At 45.6% G+C, this 20,502-nt stretch overlaps 1 protein-coding gene across 2 annotated transcripts in view; it reads right to left on the reverse strand.

Annotated features, from left to right (window-relative positions):
• The window catches only part of CLIC6 (chloride intracellular channel 6), a 55,669-nt gene that overhangs the window by 19,779 nt on the left and 15,388 nt on the right, over positions 1–20,502 (reverse strand). The window contains exon 1 of one of the 2 annotated variants that reach the window (XM_025281119.2): positions 4,511–4,573. The exons of the other annotated variant lie outside the window; for it this stretch is intronic. Coding sequence (XP_025136904.1) covers positions 4,511–4,558 — 48 coding nt within the window. The 5' untranslated portion in view covers positions 4,559–4,573. Of the gene's footprint in view, positions 1–4,510; positions 4,574–20,502 lie in introns of those variants that run through there. 2 annotated transcript variants of the gene reach the window in all.

Consider the following 20,502-nt stretch of genomic DNA (forward strand, 5'->3'; position numbering starts at 1 on the left):
TCGTGTATGGATGTGAGAGTTGGACTGTGAAGAAAGTTGAGCGCTGAGGAATTGATGCTTTTGAACTGTGGTGTTGGAGAAGACTCTTGAAAGTCCCTTGGACTGCAAGGAGATCCAACCAGTCCATTCTAAAGGAGATCAGCCCTGGGATTTCTTTGGAAGGAATGATGCTAAAGCTGAAACTCCAGTACTTTGGCCACCTCATGTGAAGAGTTGATCATTGGAAAAGACTCTGATGCTGGGAGGGATTGGGGGCAGGAGGAAAAGGGGACGACAGAGAATGAGATGGCGGGCTAGAATCACCGACTCGATGAACGTGAGTTTTCGTGAACTCTGGGAGATGGTGATGGACAGGGAGACCTGGCGTGCTGCAATTCATGGGGTCACAAAGAGTCGGACATGACTGAATGACTGAACTGACTGACTGACTGACACAAAAGCTCTGAGCGATGAAGCCTCATCTCTGACTCCGGATTGAATCCTCCTCCAGAGGCCAAGGATCCCGGCGTCTTTCCGTGATTCAGCAACAAGCTTTCAGTAGTATACTCATATACGGGCTTCCCAGATGGCACTAGTGGTAAAGAACCTGCCTGCCAATGCAGGAGACGGAAGAGATGTGGCTTCGACCCCTAGGTTGGGAAGACCCCCTGGAGGAGGGCACGGCAACCCACTCCAGTCTTCTTGCCTGGAGAATCCCATGGACAGAGGAGCCTTGCAGGCTACAGTCCATGGAGTCACAAAGGGTCAGACACGACTGAAGCAACTTAGCATGCATACTCATATACTACCCCACACTACACCACATACACTACACCATACGCTCATATCACAGTGGAAAAAAACAGCTATTACTACAAACCGCAATGTGGATAAATCTCACACACATAATGTAGAGGGAAAGAAACCATACTCAAGAGTCCTTTAGGAGAGTCCAATGTAGGTGAAGTTCAAATACAGGAAAACTGTGTGACGGGAGTCAGAAGAAGAGCTGCCTTTGGAAGCTGGGTATTGTCTGGAAAGACTGGAAGGAGCCCTTAGGGTGGTAGAAATATTCTATAGCTTGAGTGGGGTGGTGGCAACATGGTGGGTATACTCACCTTGACAAAGTGTTAATTAAGGTTTGTTTCCTCTACTGCATGTAGTTTTACTCCAATTAAAAAAAAAAAAAACGCAAAAGTATTAATTTAAAAAAATCCAGAGTCTGATTCAATAGGTATTGTATGGGGTCCAGAGATCTGAATTTTTAACAAAGTTTGCCAAGGTAACATAATGCTGGCAGTCCAGGGCCTCAGCCCCACCTTGGACAAGAGATAAGGCTGGTCCAGTGCTATGGTTAATGCATAAGACAGAATGGTTTGAACCACACCCCAATGGATGATCTGTTGATGAGAAGGTTCTTACAAGAACTTCTAGCTGATAAATCCAGCTGCATAAGTGTAAAGATAATGGGTGAACTTAATATACATGAAGAGGCACCAATAGACTCAGTTAAGTGACCTCAGAGTTCCCTAAGCTGTGAGGCACTGGCTTCACAGGCTCCAACTCCTCCAGCTCTCCCTTCCCGCTTCTAGCATTTATGGGCAGGTCCACCTGGTGTTTCCAGTAGTCATGTACGGAAGTTGGACCATAAAGAAGGCTGAGCACCAAAGAACTGATGCTTTCTAACTGTAGTGCTAGAGAAGATGCTTGAGAGTCCCTTGGACTGCAAGATCACGCCAGTCCATCCTAAAGGAAATCAACCCTGAATAGTCACTGGAAGGACTGATGCTGAAGCTGAAGCTCCAATATTTTGGCCACCTGATGCAAAGAGCCAACTCACTGGAAAAGACCCTGATGCTGGGAAAGATTGAAGGCAGGAGGAGAAGGAGGTGACAGAGGATGAGATGGTTGGATGGCATCACCAACTCACTGGACATGAGTTTGAGCAAACTTTGGGAGATAGTGAAGGACAGGGAAGCCTGGTGTGCTGCAATCCTTGGAGTAGCAAAGAGTCGGACACGACTGAACGACTGAACAGCCTGGTGTCTGTGACAGTTAGGACCCCTGCAGATGGCCCTGTGGCTGCCTGAGGCCATAGCCCGCCGGGGGTTCCCATAGCCTCATGGCCATTTTGAAGGCTGCCCAGTCTCCTCTAGGCTGTGTCCTGGAGCAGGCATCAGCACAGAGCTCAGCTACATAAAACTCTGAGCAGCTTGTTGCTGGAGATCCCTCCTAAATCATGGTGCTTTCTTAACCGCTGCAGGTTTGGGCAGAGTCACACCAGAAAAGGGGGCGAAGGAGGAGATGAAAGTTCAGGGACACAAAGGCACGTATTTGGGCCAGTCCTGACTTGTTCCACAGCTTCTAAACCTCTTATTTTTATGGTGGTTACACTAAGCTCAGTCAAGCCTGAGGTAAGTTCTGCAGAGTCAAGCCATTTTGTTTCTCCTCTCTTGTGTCTCTAACCTCCGGAATCCTCTTATAACTCTATGCTGAACGGGGCAAGATCCCCAAGGAAATGCACTTTGACCAGGAGCTCTGTGCCTGGGACCAGCCGCTTTCTACAGCATCTGGAGAACAGCTACCTAGAACAGGTCTCTCTGCCTTGCTGCTCTGTCTCTTTCATGGTCTCAAACTCAAGCCAGTGTTTCCCCTTGAAATTGTTCTCAGCTTTTCCTGAACCCTGGAAGCTCCTTCTTAAGGAGAAACAAAAAGGGAGGGAGGAGCAACTCATCTGTTAATACCTAAAAATGGCCTGTGTCATCCAGCCAGGTAAACACTTCACCTTCTTAACAGGTTCCTTCCCAGAACTGGAACTGGGAATTAACACAGGACCTAGAAGGTGGAATGATGGTCTGCAAGGCACAACACCCACAGCCCAGAAGGTAGTGATGAAAGCCGCCTTTGTACATGCCCACCCATGTGATCATCAAACAGAATTGTTCCAACCCAGCTCAGGCGCTGGTCTGAAGGCTGTCAGGCATTTTAGAAGAATCAGCCAGCTGCCACGACTGCCCATAAAAGATTTTTGCATATCCAGTGTTGCCTCACCTTAAATTGCTCTAAAAAAAAAAAAAAAGTTTTGTCTCAGTCTGTTGTAAATGAGGGGGTCACGGGAACATGGCGGGAGTGACTAGGATGTCTTGCTGCCTGATTTTATTACTTTATTGTGCTTCAATGCCAGGATGTGCCAGCAAAAATAAAGGCAAAGATATACCGTCTCCACTGCCCATTATTGGGCAACACCAAGGGAGTATCGCCCTGGTCATGGTCATTATCAGACGAGATGATGGGATAAACACACAGGCATTAGGGGTGAATAACTGACAGGGTTGCCATAATTAGGACGTTTTATCATATGCTGTTTTATTTTCCGATGCTGATATTTCTCTCAGGCTAATTACACTCTGGGCTAAGGTTTCTCAGCAGACTTCTCAGCCTACAAGGAAATGTTTGTATGTATAAATTTCTGATTAAATCAAATTAGGCAGTTTGAGAGATCAGAGTGTCTTTTTGTTTCCAGTTAAGACCCAAGCACTTGGATAACCCAGATTCGTAGGTCCGCCTTTCGAAATGCAACATTTCTGAGTGCCTACGACAATGGTCATTCTCAAAAGAAAAGCACTGGTGCCTCTGACATGTTCTGAGAAATCTCGTCTGCCCCAGAGCCCGTTTGCAGCATTGGAGGATGTTGGTAATTCTGCTGAGTCCTGGCCTGGGCCCACCTCCCGCCTCACAGCCCGAGCTGTAAAGGTTCAAATGTCGCTACAAAGGTCAGCAGGTTTTCAGACCAGAACCTACTCTCACCTACTCTTTACACACTTAACTCCATTTAGAGTTTGCGGAGGAGCATTTTTGTAAATTTCCTTTCAGTGCTTTTTGCTTCCAGCCAACGACCTTTCCAAGGCTGGGCTGGAGGGACACGTAAGGAGCACCAGTCACCCCCACCTGCCACCAAAGTCACTCCTACTCCCCACGGCCTGTGAGGGACTGTCCCCCACCCCACCTGACAAATGGATGATGACCCTCTGGTGGCTCCAGATCACCCCTACCTGACCCTCCAGCTGAATCCCACCTTCAGAATTTCTAGAAAATTCCATGAGGGCCTAAAAGGTAAACACATTCTGCAAAGGAAGCATTTTTCCTTACTCCATGTAAAGGTCATGAAAAAACAATTGGAGGGGACTTCCCTGGTAGGACAATGGATGAGAATCCACCTGCCATGCAGGGGGACGTGGGTTTGATCCCTGGTCCAGGAAGATCCCATCTGCTTCACAGCAACTCAGATCGTGTGCAGCAACTACTGAAGCCCGTGCACCTAGCACTGTGCTCTACAACAAAGAGTGCAGCCAAAATAAATTAACTATAAAAAAAAAAAAATAGTTCAAGGGTGGAGGGAAGATAAAGGAAGAGGCAATAAACTGGAAGTACTCTGTCCCCTTTCTGACAACTGGTTTTCAACCAAGAAGATGAGAGTGAAAGTGTTAGTTGCTCCATCATGTCTAACTCTCTGTGGAGAGAGTTAGCCCACCTGGTTCCTCTGTCCTTGGAGTTCTCCAGGCAAGAATAGAATTTTCATCTCGTGTGCAGGAAAGTGTTCTTGTCCCTGTAGAAACACAGGAGGGATCCGGGGGTCAAACAGCTAATGTAGTCAACTCCATCCCAGGGATCCAGAGAAAATGAGTGAGTAATGATGGACGGTGTTCCCAACATTCTGGGGAGGACTTGCTGCTGTTTAGTTGCTCAGTCATGCTCAACTCTTTGCGACCCCATGGACTATAGCCCACCAGGCTGAATAAAAGAGTTGCTGCTCTGAGGAGTGAAGGTCAGAAGACAGTTTGATGTGGGAGGCCACAGGCAGCCACGAAGAACAGCGCCCCCCCAAGAAGAACGATGTGGTCACAGGGCTGGTCAGGACTCTCCTCTGTTGGCAGCTGCCCCTGTGGAAGGCTGGAGACAACACAGCCAGAGAGGAACAGCTGCAGCCAGCCGGATGGGAGCCAACTCTCCACTCCAAGACCTGCCTGCACACTCCCATGAACTCCTCCAGGGTCCTCTGCAGGAAGCTTGATGCCCTCATGTGCTTTGGGGCCTGGCGATCAAACCCACCTGTCAAGGCCAATGGCAGAGATCCTGCCTCAGAGCTAGACAGGCAGCCCTCCCATGTCCACGGTTCCTGCACACAGACCATCTTATGACTGACTCCAGGGGTGGCTGAGCACCCTTCCTGGAAGGTGGGAGCTATAAACTCAACCCCAGGAGGGTAGGAGGGTGAGCTCGGGGTGCTGGTAAAGAGAAATGTGGGTGCAGTTCTGCACGTGCACCCCTAGAGCACAGCCTGAACCCACCATGTCCACCTGCCACTAGGAGCGACAGGTGGGAGATGCTCCTCCTAGGTCTTTCCTTGCTCCCAGGGAAGAAGGTGGGAGCTCCAGGATCTCCCTAACCATCCACACAGCCAGTGTCTAGAGCCAGGGACCCGTCTTCCTTCAGCCAAGGGTCCCGCAGGACATGGCGGAGTTGCAGGCCCACGGTAAACACTCCATGTGTGAAACACTAAGGGCCTGAATCCCATGGCTCCAGGCACCTGAAGCCTGGTCCACTTCACAAAGTGCCTCCCAGGCCCGCCTTCCTCTTTCTTCTCAAGGCCAATGTCCATGAACTCTTGATTTTTTTTTAAAGCTCACAAAGATAAGGTGCTGAAATGGAAGACCTTGTGTACTCACGAATCTTCAGAGCTTCCTAAGGGACATATTTTCTTCTTAAGAATGGAGGAAAATTCTCCCATTTTTGAGCCATACTTTTATGACAATTCTACAAAATTGCATGTAACTTTATATTTTAAAAAGATACAGTTTTGTAAATATTTGTATGTACATATATTACAAATATTCCACTTGTTTGATTTTGAATTATAGATGTCAAATATTCTGTTTTGGGGGGGTTATGTTTTATTATACTTTGTTAAAAATGGAAAAATTGTACATTTTCAGAATGTTTGTATGAGTAAATTTAATGTACTAGAAATAAAAATTAAAAAAAAGAAAAAAGCTCAGTGTCTCACGACTTAAGAGATCACCCAAGGACAGCGGCATTCAAGGGGAGTGGACTAGAAGAAAAGGCAAGGCAGGAGGGGGAGGAGAGACAGAGGGGAGGGAGGGGTGACACAGGGGAGGGAGGGGTGTGGGAGAAAGAAGGAAAAGGACAGGGGAGAGAAGTGGGAGGGGATCAGAACACAGGCACTCAGGTCATGGGCAGCAAAATCTTCCCAAAGCCTCTTGGACTTGAGGTTTGACTTAAAATGCAAAATTTAAATCAATCTGAAACTTCCGGTTTTGAATAATCTGTACGTTTGACAAAATGTATATACAATTCTTCCTGTTTGCCAGACACCTTGAAGTTTCTGTTTTGAGCAACATGAGATCTCTGGGAGGCAGCGCAGTCCAGGAGGACGGGTATGGGGCCAGGGAGGGCCAGTGTAAACTTGGGTCCCACTCCTTACTAATCGAGTGGCCTTGAGCAAACCATTTGTTCTCCCCCAGCCTCTTTTTCTCCATTTAAAAGCCAGGGATGAGAATCCCTATGCCTCGGAGGATCTCTGGGTAATACACACTGGAGTCTCCTGGGCACCCAATAAAGGTGGCTATTAAAATTGTCATTAGCATCATCATTCCTCTTCTAAATCTGCAGGGCCCAGAACAATTAGGGAATTTAGGATACTTTTTAACAAAGCTCAGTTAGTGTCATTTTCATGCCAAACTGTATAGGCCTTAAAGAAGTACTGATTTTTTTTTTTTGCACCCCAAAACCTAACACCTCCTATATCTATTCCAAGTGAAAATTAACAACGGAAGTCGCTTTCTTAATTAAAAAGCAAACAGATCCTCAGCCAGGAGGCAAAACGGCAGAGCCCCAGCCTGGCATTTGTATCTGGGAGTTACCCCAGCCTCTTGGGGAAAAGTCCAGAGGAAAGGGCATCTGGAGAGCTGGGGGCACCTGACCGACGGCAGGGCTGACGAGCCCAGGGAAACTGCTTCCTTTTCAAGAAATGATGCCGCAGGCCTCCGTCATTTGTCCACCATCATCTGGGCTTCCCTGGTGGCTCAGAGGGTAAAGAATCTGCCTGCCATGCACAAGACCTGGGTTCAATCCCTGGGTCTGGAAGATCCCCTGGAAAAGGAAATGGCAACCCACTCCAGTATTCTTGCCTGGAGAGTCTCATGAACAGAGGAGCCTGGTGGGCTACAGCCCATGGGGTCGCAAAGAGTCAGACACCACTGAGCAACTAACAATTTCATCTGAGGGAGGGTGAGTTTCATATAATGAGGGAAGAAGGCAATCCCTTCCCCATCAGGACTTGGTATTCAACATGCTGGAACTGCAGATCCACGTGGAGAAAGGCTATTTTAACCAAGCAGAGGATAAATAAGGAAGCCCATCTCTTCCTTGTCAAACTAGAATGTTTTGGAAGCAAAAAGTAAGTAAGTAAGTAAAGTCATTCAAACGTGTCCGACTCTTTGCAACCCCAGGGACTGTAGCCCGCCAGGTTCCTCTGTCCATGGGATTTTCCAGGCAAGAAGACTAGATGGGTTGCCATTTCCTTCTCCAGGGGATCTTCACAACCCAAGGATTGAACCCAGGTCTCCAGCATTGCAGGCAGACACTCTACCATCTGAGCCACCAGGGAAGCCCTTTGGAAGCAAATGCCCCACCTAGATCAGCAATTTTGAAGGTGATCTCTAAAAAGTAACACTTCTTAAAGCCCTATTCTGACTTCAAGTCTTTCCAAACTATTTATAGACATGGGCTTCTCCTCTCAATGGAAACAGTGACAGATATTATTTTCTTGGGCTCTAAAATCACTGTGGATGGTGACTGCAGCCATGAAATTAGAAGATGCTTGCTCCTTGGAAGAAAAGCTATGACAAACCTAGATAAGCATATTAAAAAGCAGAGACGTCACTCTGCAGACAAAGGTACGTCTAGTCAAAGCTATGGTTTTTCCAGAAGTTATGTACAGATGTACGTGTTAGAACATAAAGAAGGCTGAGCACCAAAAAACTGATGCTTCCAAACTGTGGTGCTGGAGAAGACTCTTGAGAGTCCCTTGGACTGTAAGATCAAATCAGTCAATGCTAAAGGAAATCTATTCATTGGAAGGACTGATGGTGAAGCTGAAGCTTCAATACTTTGGCCACCTGATACTGTGGGCCAACTCATTAGAAAAGACCTTGATGCTGGGAAAGATTGAGGGCAAGAGAAGAGAATGACAGAAGATGAGATGCTTGGATGGCATCACCGACTCAATGGACATGAGCTTGAGCAAACTCCAAGAGATGGTGAAGGACAGGGAAGCCTGGCGTGCTGCAGTCCATGGGGTCACAAAGAGTCGGACACAAGTGAGCAACTGAACAACAACAGATCCTCTCAAACTCTTGTAAGATGTCCTATTTCTACTCCCATTTCACAGATGAAGAAACCAAGGCTCAGGGGGACTAATAAAAAACCTGCCCAAAGACCCAAACACGATTAGGTGAATAAAGATCACTCACGTTCTTGTAAACTGGATCCAGTTAATGATCGCAACTCCTCTCCAAGCCCTCAAGATGGAAACCAGACTCCTCACCACCACCCTTTTCCTGAACATCACTCAGACCCCAACACAGCTTTCTCCTTTGAAATCCTTTTTGCCCAGGTCTCCTAGCCTCCCACCCAGATTCCTGCAGCAGTCTCCAGATGGGCCTCTCCTTCCTGGGATTTCTAGCCCCTCTGATCTTTCCTGTATCCTGGACAAGACGAACCCAGATAAAATGCCACTGTCTGAGCTCATTCTGCCGGAATGTTCCCTAAGTGCAGATTCCAGTTATGTGCTCTCAGTAGTGTGTGACATGGGCAAGGTACCTGACCTCCCAGGGCAGCTCTTTGCTCATTTACAACAGAAGGTTAATTGCGCCTTCCCCTCCATGTAGGGTGAGAATGAAACAGATGTTATACAGAATACACAGGACAGTGCCGGACATGAGGAAACACTCAATAATCTGTTATGCCTCCCCTCCTTTCCTCCTTCGCCTTCCTCCCCTTCTCCCTCCTCCTCTCCATGGTCTAATAGATGCCAGCCAGTGGAGCCAATCACTCCCCTTAAATGCTGCCCTTCAATATCCCATGTCACCTTCCTGTCCACCCCGCTACCACCTCACTCCCACTCAAGTCAGGTCAGTAAGTTCTCCCAAGCTCTGGACCCTTTTCTGTGACTCTCTGGTCAGTATTTCTTTTTGCCTTTTCTGAAGTACGCTGACCATACTATCCTTGGCTCTGCCTGGTGTTGCACCAAACTGTTCCTTGATTATTTCCTATTGGTTCCATTCCTTTCAGGGAAAACCATGCCAGGCTCCGTGGAACCAATGATGAATGGCAGTGCCTGGGACAGGTTCTTCCCACCCACCACTGACAGCATCCACTGCACACGGCCAGGCTATGGAACCATTCCAGGAAAACTCACGTTGAGGAGCCAATGATCGCTGTACTCAGAAGTTCTAGGAAGCTCCTTATCACAAGGAGTTCATTGAAATACAGGGGAACCAGTCTCACCCCCGGAAAGGGTTATCAGCAAGCCCAGCCTCATCGCCCCCAGTTCTCTCCCCAGGCCATCTGCCCTGGGGCTCCTTTCTCCTCCCACCCAAAAGGACAAGGCCTGGGTGATCTGGTTTGTTTGGGACTGTGATGATTTAAAGTTGGAAATCCCTCATCAGCCCCCTCACTAAGTCTCAGGAGTGCTAGGATGGCTGGTCACCCCATTGTCCACTCGGATGACAGCTTTGTTTTTTGAGAGGGTCAAAAAAAAGCATTAGTAACAACTTCCAAGTAACCTAGAAGGAGGAAAGGAGGAGAAGGGGATGACAGAGGATGAGATGGTTGGGTGGTATCATTGACTTGGTGGACATGAGTTTGAACAAGTTCTGGGAGTTGGTGATGGACAGGGAAGCCTAGTGTGCTGCAGTCCATGGCATCGCAAAGAGTTGGACACAACTGAACTGAGTAACCTAGAAGTGGGGCTTTGCTCCTCCCGAACCAGAAAAATTTCAGCACAGATGAACATAACCCATTAATCAGATTAGGTAGCTGATCCTTGAAAGCTGAGGATCCAGGACTATAGGTCCCTGGAAGAGAGAACAGATGAACAGAGGTTGAAGTCCATGAGGGGTGGGGAAAGAAGTGGGAATTTAAGACAATCTTGGCAAACTCCTCAGTAGCTCAGGCTCAGCTATTAAAGAAAGGGCCTTCCTCCTCCCAGCTGTCAGACCACCTTCGGGAAAGAGAAGCAGTTAAAAATCAGTAGTGCAGTGCAGGTAACAAATGTTCCCCAGAACTGCCCATCTCTGAATGTGATCAGTGCAGAAACACTAACTAGAAAAAGATACATGCACCCCCATGTTAACCAAGATATGGAGACAACCAAGTGTCCATTGGCGAATGAATGGATAAAGTAATATGATATGTATATATCGTGCTCAGTTGTGTCCAACTCTTTGAGACCCCATGGACTCCAGATACATTCCCTTCTCCAGCTACATGTATCTTCAGGTGTGTGTGTGTGTATATATATATATATATATATATATATATATATATATATATATATCTTTAGGTATGTATATCTAGAGAAGGAAATGGCAGCCCACTCCAGTATTCTTACCTGGAAAATCCCATGGACAGAGGAGCCTGGACGGCTACATACAATCCATGGGGTCACAAGAGTCGGACACGATTGAATGACTATACCACCACTACTCTCTCTCTATATATATATACACACACAAAATTGAATATTATTAATCTATAAAAAAGATTGAAATCTTGCCATTAGTGACAATGCAGATACTTGCCATTACAGACAAAGGAGAGACCTTGAGGGCTTTTGAGGACACAAGAAGACAAACACCGTAAGATCTCATTTCTACATGGAATCTAAAAGAGAAAAGCTTCATAGATTGGTGGTTGCCAGAGATGCGGAGGGAGGGAGGTGAAATGGGTGAATGAGGTCGAACGGTACAAACTTCATGTATTAAATAAGTCATGGGAATGTAATGAGCAGCATGGCAATTATGGTTAATGATGCTGTATTGAATATTTGAAAGTTGTTAAGAGAGTAGATCTTAAAAGTTCTCACCACAAGAAAGAAAAAAAATGTTGTAACTCTGTGTGATGATTTATGTTAACTACACTTATTGGGGTGATCACTTTAAAACATACACAAATATCATATCATGATGTTGTACACCTGAAGCTATATCATGTATGTCAATTATATCTCAATTTTTAAAAATTTAAGAAATTAAACTAAAAAGTAATTAAATCAACAGATAATTGAAAAAACTGCCCTCCATCATGGACACCCTGGATACTGAGTTAAGCCTACGTTAAACCACAGCCCCTGGAAGAGTCGTTCATTCAGCATTTCAGTCAAGATCTTCCAGACTCTCAGGTTTAGCCTCTGAAGTTCCAGGTAATTGAGGAAATAGCAAATTGAAGTGAAATCAGAAAACTCCCACATGGGGATGCTAAGACTCACCTTTCCACAGCATGACACATTACTATGCGTCAACCTCCTATTTCCTTCTAACGGCGCTTGGTTCAGTAAACTGAGGGGAACTTCCCTGGCAGTCCATTGGTTAAGACTCAGTGCTTCAGCTTCAGGGGGTGCAGGTTCGACCCCTGGTTGAGAGAGGAAGACCCTGCATGCCACTCGTTGGAGCCAAAAAAATCATAAAAAATTATTTAAAAAAAAATGTGCCAGCAGGTCTTGGGCCTAGTGAAGTACTTAAAAAAAGAAGAAGAAGAAGAAGAGAACTGAGGGCCTCTGAGAGACTGGACACTAGCAAAAGGTGCTGTTCCTTCCTCTTAAATTAGAGGATGAAAACCTTGAATTATTTTCAATATTCTTGCTTAATTGAGGGCTTATTTCTTTTCTTTTTTTTTCTTATAAGATGACCTACCTTATTTGAGAATCATCAGTAAAGAGTTGAGATTAAAAAAAAAAAAAAACTGTAGAGCAGATATATTTATATTGGCATAGTGGTTTCTTAAGATTAACAATCATAACCACCAGGTGCACAAAGAGCGGGAAGTGGGTGGAGTATCACTGAGATCTAAGAAATACAACAATGAAAACCATTTTAAACAGGCAGTGCAATTCAGGTGACAAACCCACCCCAGAATAGCCCATCTCTGGGTGTGACAGACACTCCAGACTAAAGGGCACCACACAGAGGAGCCAGAAACCATCACCCGCTCATTCTTAAATCCTTAAATTAAGCTCAGCAAAGGCCATGATTTCTCTTTGACCCTCCATATGACCCTTTGGGTCAAAAAGAACAGCAAAAACTTCTGTCCCAAACAGGAAAGTCTAGGTACCCCGCCCGCCTCAGGTCAGCAGCTGGAAGAAACCCTGGCAAACCTGAATGTCCACCTCCCCTGGGGAACTTGGAGCTGAAGTGTTCATCACTCTGTCGTATCCAACTCTTTGTGACCCCCTAGTCTGGGGAATTCTCCAGGCAAGATACTGGAGTGGGTTGGCATTCCCTTCTCCAGGGAATCTTTCCAACCTAGGGATCAAACCCGGGTCTCTTGCATTGCAGGCAGATTCTTTACCATCTGAGTTACCAGGGAAGCCCCTGGGGCTGAAAAGATCAGTATAATTAGTAAGTGGCAGCTTGGAACTCAGCTCCTATCTATCATTGTAAAAAAGAAGACATATAAGTAGAGGCATCTTCTCAAGATAGTTCATCCAAGGCCCTAAGAGATTCGCAGATTCCCAATCTGTCTTTTGCCAATGTCATTACAAACAAAATAGCTGTGTTATGAAATGATGATGTTGATGGTGATGACGGTGGTCTGATAAGATGGTGATGACGGTAATGGTGATGATGATAGCAACTAACACAGAGCCTTTCCTCTTTGCAAGTCCTAGTTCTAAACACTTTACTGATATTAACTCAATACATCCTGACAGCAACTCTATTAGATGCATACACTATTACTATCTCCATTTGCTGGTGTGAAAATTGAGATACAGAAAGGTTAGCTAACCTGTCCAAGGTCACACAGCACGCCTTGAACCCAAGAGTCATCTAGAGTCCATCCTTTTCATCTCATTCTGGACACTGGCTCATGTCCAAATGGAGAGGCTCTAGCTCCCTGGGTGGGCAAGGTCCCCTGGAGAAGGAAATGACAACCGACTCCAGTATTCCTGCCTGGAGAATCCCATGGACAGAGGAGACGGTGGGCTACAGTCCATGGGGTCATAAAGAGACACAACTGAGCAACTAACACTTTCACTTTCTTTCCAGCTTTTTTTCTTTCCAGCTCCAGCAAGATCCCGCCTCAGGATTAATGCCTCTAGGGCCCTGGCTGGGGTATCTGCTTGTTTATCTTACCCCACCTCCTTTCAGTAAGGTAATTTGCAGGATCAGATCAGATCAGATCAGATCAGTCGCTCAGTCGTGTCCGACTCTTTGCGACCCCATGAACCCATTATAAAACACACAGCAGAGGGCTTCCCTGGTAGCTCCTGGTACCTGCCTGCCAATGCAGGAATTCGATCCCTGGTCCAGGAAGATCCCACATGCCTCAGGGCAACTAAGCCCATGCACAACAGCTGAGCCTGAGCTCTAGAACCAAGGAGGGGACCCCAACAATTGAGCTCAGGGGCCACAAGTACTGAAGCCCTCATGCCCTAGAGCCCATGCTCCACAAGAGAAGTCACCACAATGAGAAACCCAGGGACCACAACCAGAGAAAAAGCCTGCATAACAAAGACCCAGCACAGCCAAAGATTAAATAAATACATAAAATCTTAAAAACACACAGCAGAAGCAAGTGGAAAGTGCAGAGGGCAAATAGTGTTGGGACACTGGACAGTCCTGGGGGGACAACTTTGGTGGCCCAGTGGGCTGGGGTGTTGGAGAAACCTCTGGCTGTGTGCTTCAACCCTCTCCAGGAAACTTCTGCAAGAAGTCAACGTGACAATGGGTTTGACACTGCGTGCTCCAGCCCACAGGTGGAGCGCAAACCATCTTTCTGCCCGATGAATGACAGGTCTCCCTCCTTGGACACGCACAGCCATGCAGGGCTGGCATCGACCTGCGAAAACTGAGGAGTCAAGTCCTGCAAAGCTGTGCTGCAAAGCCCTTCTTCCAGCAGGGCAGGCAGAGCCAAAGTGTTCCTTGAAAAACCCTTGTTGAATCGACTCTAATCCAGCTCATCATAGTCCCTGCAGCATGTTTCATGTCAGGTGGCCAAAAGAGTTTGGGTCTGGGATTTTTAAGGCAAGTAAAACCAAATGCCTATTCTTGGCCATAAATAGCTTTCTGTAAACCCACCAGTCCATCCTAAAGGAGATCAGTCCTGAGTGTTCATTGGAAGGACTGATGCTGAAGCTGAAAATCTAATACTGTTGCCACCTGATGCATAGAACTGACTCACTGGAAAAGAGCCTGATGCTGGGAAAGATTGAGGGCAGGAGGAGAAGGAGACAACAGAGGATGAGATGGTTGGATGGCATCACCGACTCAATGGACATGAGTTTGAGTCAACTCTGGGAGTTAGTGATGGACAGGGAGGCCTGGCATGCTGCAGTCCATGGGCAAAGAGTTGGGCATGACTGAGTGACTGAACTGAACTGAAACATAACAGAAAGTGTTGAACACAAAGCACGACACTGCCTACTGTAGAAAAATGATTTTTTAGACTTGTCTTTCTCATGTCAGAGTCCAAAAAGGCACTGGTTAAGGAGGACCAGTGGGCAATCGCAGAAAAAGGCAGGAAAATAACCACCAATTCACTTTCCAAGTAGGTCTTTTGCTGTTGTTGCTGTTATTGTTGTTTAGTCACAAAGTCATGTCCAACTCTTTTGCAGCCCCATGGACTGCAATCTGCTAGGCTCCTCCATCCACGGATTTCCCCGGCAAGAATACTGGTGTGGGTTGTCATTTCCTTCTCCAGGGGATCTTCCCAGTTCAGGGATTGAGCGTGTGTCTCCTGCATTGGCAGGCGGATTCTTTACCACTGAGCCACAAGGGAAACCCAAGTAGGTCTATGCTTGACCACAAGTCATCCCAGCCATGGCCTGTGGTGACAATGGTGGAATATGAAAGAACAAATTTAAAGACTATCTGCTGCTCCAGTAAGCTGGATAATGACCCCTCAAAGATGTCCACATCCTAACACTCAGAACCGGTGAATGGCAACAAGGTCATGAATTTGAGATGGGGAGGTTTCCCTGAGCTGTCAGGTAAGTGGGCCCACTCTGATCACATCCATCCTTAAAAGTGAGAACCTTTTCCAGCTGCGGTCAGCGAAGATTTGACTAGGGAACAGTGGTCAGAGAGATAAACCTTGCTGGCTTTGAAGACGGAGGAAGGGGGCCCTGAGTTGAGGAAGGCAGGAGACCTGCAGAAACTGGAAAAAGCACAGATGTGGATTCTCCCCTGAGCCTCCAGAAAGGAGGTCCAGAAGGCACCACCTTCGTAGTGGTGCCTTAGTTTTAGCCCAGGGAGACGTGTGTCAAACTTTTGACCAATGGAACTGTCAATAATACATCTGAGTTGGTTAAAGCCACCGAGTGTATGGTCATTTGTTACAGCAGAAATAGGAAACTAACACAACTGATGATGATTCCGTACGGGAATCCTGCACCTTTTCCTAAGATGATTCAGTGGATCAACTGCACACCAGTCATGCAGAAGGACCCTGAAGCAGGCAGCATGTGGCCTATTTCTGGAAACTTCCTGCATGAGCCTCTCCTCACGGCCAAGGATTTGCAAGGTTGACAAACAGCCAAGCTAAGACCACAGCCCCTCTGTGTGGGCTTGTGGATACAATGACCCCTTTGAAATATCAGGAGGCTTGCTCATTCCTTCACACCACCCTTTAGGGCCACATGGTCTAGCAGACCAGCTCCTCAAACAGCTTTCTACTTGACTCTGCAGGCTATATACTTTGCTCTAATTTCTTAATCTGGCAAAAGCGATCTGAGGATCCATCTGGCCAAAACCTAAGAAGGCACAGTCCCAGATCATCCTCTCAAGAGGATGAGGAGGTCCGCTGTGATATTCTGCTCTTTTTATTCTTGTTTCCTCCCAGTGGTTTTTCTAGAATCTGCCTTCTCAAAAAAAAGCTTTATGGCTTCAAGCCATGGAACATGTTCAATAGAGCTGGCGCTCCCTAGTGGTCCTGAGATGCACTTTCTGGCATTCACCTTCCCTTTAGACATATCCATACAGTCCATCCTATAGGAAATCAGTCCTGAAGATTCGTTGGAAGGACTGATGCTGAAGCTGAAACTCCAATCCTTTGGCCACCTGATGCAAAGAACCGAATCATTGGAAAAGACCCTGATGCTGGGAAAGAGTGAAGGCAGGAGTTGAAGGGGACGACTGATCTGAACTGAACTGACTGAAACACAGTTGTGACCTGAACAGTGGTGGTTTTACTGATGCATCTCAAGTTGAGATCAGCAGCTGATGTGTGCACACTTTGTTCATGATAGGAAAATAGCAACTGAAGGTTTGTAAACTACTTAGGAGAGAGGAAGTGTGAAGAGTGGAAGAGTAGGGTCACCCCATGTGCTAGGCAGAACCGATCATGAAAAAGAAATTCTGATTTTCTCTAAAAGTATTCAGATTAAATTTGTTCAGAAGTCTCTAGCTCGTTTGCTAGAGATTTAGATAGATAATTATTATCTATCTAATCTATCTAATCTATCTATCTATCTCTAATAATTAGAGATAATTATTTAGAAACAAGGGCTTCCCCAGTGGCTCAGTGGTAAAGAATCCACCTGCCAATGTAGGAGACATGAGTTCAATCCCTGGGTCAAAGATCCCTGGAGGAGGAAATGACAACCCAATCCAGTATTCTTGCCTGGGAAATCCCATGGACAAAGGAGCCTGGTAGGCTACATACAGTTGTACGGGGTCACAAAGAGTCAGACAGAACTTGGCCACCACACAACAACTTAGAAACAGGCAGCCTCCTGAAAACTTAAAAAAAAAAAAAATCCCTCTCTATTTTTCATTGTAATGTCTGTAAGTTTTAAAGAGACCAAAGGTCTGAAACTATCTATTTACAAAGATGAAAGTCTATTGCCTTAAAGACACTGTAGTTTGATGACCAACTTATGAAAATTGTTTGGATCAGAGTCAGGAAGGGAGGGGACTGGAAATTTCATATACTTTGTTCTAAATGAAACTAGTCAGTTACTCAGAAACAACTTAAAGCTTACTGAGAGAATTCTTGTGACCAATGCTTTTAAGATTTTAGAATGTGTTCCCTTTAATGCTTAAAGATGGCAGAAATCAGAGGCTTTATGCTTAATTTTTTCAGGTAGAAAGGAGGAATCACCTGTGTGGTATGATATGTGAGTTCTGGAAGAATCCACATGTCTAAAAATGCCCACACCAGCCCTCCGTGAAAGCCTGAATCTCAAAGAATTGTCTCGAAAAAGCCACTGTCTGTTAAGAAGAGGCAGTGGTTATCTTCCCCAGGACTAACACAGGAAAAGACACCAGTCCCAGAAACCTCTAACCTTTCCACAAGCTGACACTGTTTGTCTATTTGCATGAAAGGGTCCATTTTGGTGACATTTTCTACATCTTCTTACAGGTGTTTGATGAAGTGGCAAAGCCATTAAATTCTTTTTGTAAAGGTATGCTTGTCAGATCTTATTCTAAAAGATTCAAGGCACTTTGGAGAAGCCACATTAATTACTACAGCTGGTCACTATAGTGATGAAAGATATTCAAAATATAAAACTAAATCCCAAAGACTTTGAATAGCCAAAGAAATCTTGAGAAAGAACATCAACATTGGAAGCTCATGCTTCCTGATTTCAAACTACATTACAAAGATATAGTAATCAAATTGTATGGTATTGGCATAAAAATGGACACATAGATCAGTGGAACCAAACAGAGAGCCCAGAAATAAACTTATGCATGTATTTATAGTCAATTAATTCACAACAGAGGAGCCAGGAATATACAATGGGGGAAAGGACAGTCTCTTCAATAAATGATGTTTCTTAAACTGGACAGCAACATACGAAAGGATGAAACCAGACCGCTATTACACTATACAAAAAACTTACTCAAAATGGATTAAAGACTTGAATGCAAGACCTGAAACCACAAAACTCCTAGAAGAAAATATATGCAGTAAGCTCCTTGACATCAGTCTTAGTGACAACTTTTTTTCTACTTGACACCAAAAGGCAACAATGGCAAAAATAAACAAGTAGGATTACATCAAACTGAATAGCTTCTGACCAGCAAAGGAAACCATCACCAAAATAAAGAAACAATTTACTGAATGGCAGAAAATATTTTCTAATCATATACTGATAAGGGACTAATATCCAAAATGCATTTAAAAACATGTACAAACTAACAGCAAAAAACCAACAATCCGATTTTTAAACGAGCAGAGGTTCTGAATAGACATTTTCCAAAGAAGTCATATAGATGGCCAACAGGCACATGAAAAGATGCTCAACATCCCTCATCAGAGACACATGAGCTCAAAACCACCATAAGATATCACCTCACACCTGTTTTAGAATAGCTGTTATCAAAAAGGGCTTCCCAGGTGGCACAGAGGTAAAGGAGCCACCTGTCAATGCAGGAGACACAAGAGACACAGCTTTGATCCCTGGGTGGGGAAGATCCCCTGGAGTAGGAAATAGCAACCCACTCCAGTATTCTTGCCTGGAAAAGTCCACGAACAGAGGAGCCTGGCAGGCTGCAGTCCAAGGGGTTGCCAAGAGTCGGACACCGCTGAGTGACTGAGCCCATACGTCACATTATAGACAAAAATCTAACAAGTGTTGTAGAGGATGTGGAGAAAAGGGAACCCTTGTGCTCTGTAGGTGAGAACGTAAGATGGAGCAGCCCTGTGGAAAACAGTACGCAATTTTCTCAAAAAATTAAAATAGAACTACCATTAGATCCAGCAGTTTCATTCCTGGGTATTTATCCAAAGAAAATGAAAAAACTATCTGCTGCTCACAGGTCAAAGACCAGTGGTTCCAGTTGTGCCCTTCTCTTCTTTAACTTTTCTGCAGGGCAGAGAGAGTGCTAGTAAGACAGGAAACCACGCAGTTGGCCCTTTGGACCTTGGTCCCGTCTCGTCCCTTTTCTGCCCTCTAGTGGAGCAACAAAACAGGACTGTGAGGACAGCAACAACTAAGAAACACCTGCCAGAAACAAGTTTTTTGTTTAAAGAAATAAATGCCTGCACAGTTGCTAGCACTTTCTAGATGACTTTGTACACCCAACCAGTGGCTCGAGACATCTGTCCCCAGTGGAGGGGAAGGCTTTGCTCATGGTCTGTCTGTACTTTATCAGTAAAATGTGTTCATTAAGGTCCTCGATCCACATCACCAAGGGGACTATGCCCTCTTTTAAAGCATGGTCCTCACTCCTCCATAATCTTAGAACATAGGGATGGCTTCATTCCTCTCCACACTTAGATTCTAAGAAATCTATTTTAGATTCTAAGACCTGAAAACAGATCTGAACCCTAAATGCATCCCCAAGTATCAGTTCAGTTCTTGCTCAGTCATATTCAACTCTTTGCAACCCCATGGACCACAGCACGCCAGGTCTCCCTATTCATCACCAACTCCCAGAGTTTACTCAAACTCATGTCCATTGAGTTAGTGATGCCATCCAACCATCTCATCCTCTGTTGTCCCCTTCTCCTCCTGCCCTCAATCTTTCCCAGCATCAGGGTCTTTTCAAACGAGTCAGCTCTTCGAATCAGGTGGCCAAAGGACTGGAATTTCAGCTTCAACATCAGTCCTTCCAATGAAGTGATGGGACCGGATGCCAACTTAGGACATGCGACTTAGGACTCTCCTAAGCTGGTAAAATCTGAGCAGGTGAAAAGATGGCCAAGGGGAGAGGTCCAGAGTGGGTGAGAGCAGTTCTGAGGGGCTAGGGGGCAGAATAGATGACAGGAGGGCTGTATGTGGCCAGGTCTTCAGTTTGGTGCCTGCGTTTCCCCTTTGAGTCACTCTAAGAAACGGAATACGCTCAGTCATTCAAGAAAGTAAACCCCCAGGGTATAGCAAAATGGGCTGCATTATTAAGCTGGCTTTCCAGAACAAGATGTTCCTTTGTTGTAATAATTCCTTGTGAGAATTTTACAAGGAAATAGGCTTTTCATCTCTATGTGAAAGCTTCAGTTGGTATCAGGCCATATTATTAAATAAGGATTAAAAATAGCCCTGGAGTTTTTAAAGCATAATTCCTATAGGAGGATAAATAGCGAGTTTCATTGTGTTGGTCCACATACTTCTTATGAGTTGATTCCACCCGCTGTGACCATAAAGACTGACACACAACCTAGCCTTTGGTCAGAATTTAAAGCTAAGAGCAACTGGGTTCAGTGATTAAGCTATGTGGATCAAGGGTGGTCACCCACCTACTCCACCTAATAAGACATTGATCGTTACTACAGTTGAAA

The sequence above is a fragment of the Bubalus bubalis genome, chromosome 1 (genome assembly GCF_019923935.1).
Source record: "Bubalus bubalis isolate 160015118507 breed Murrah chromosome 1, NDDB_SH_1, whole genome shotgun sequence".
NCBI classification, from domain to species: Eukaryota; Metazoa; Chordata; class Mammalia; order Artiodactyla; family Bovidae; genus Bubalus; species Bubalus bubalis.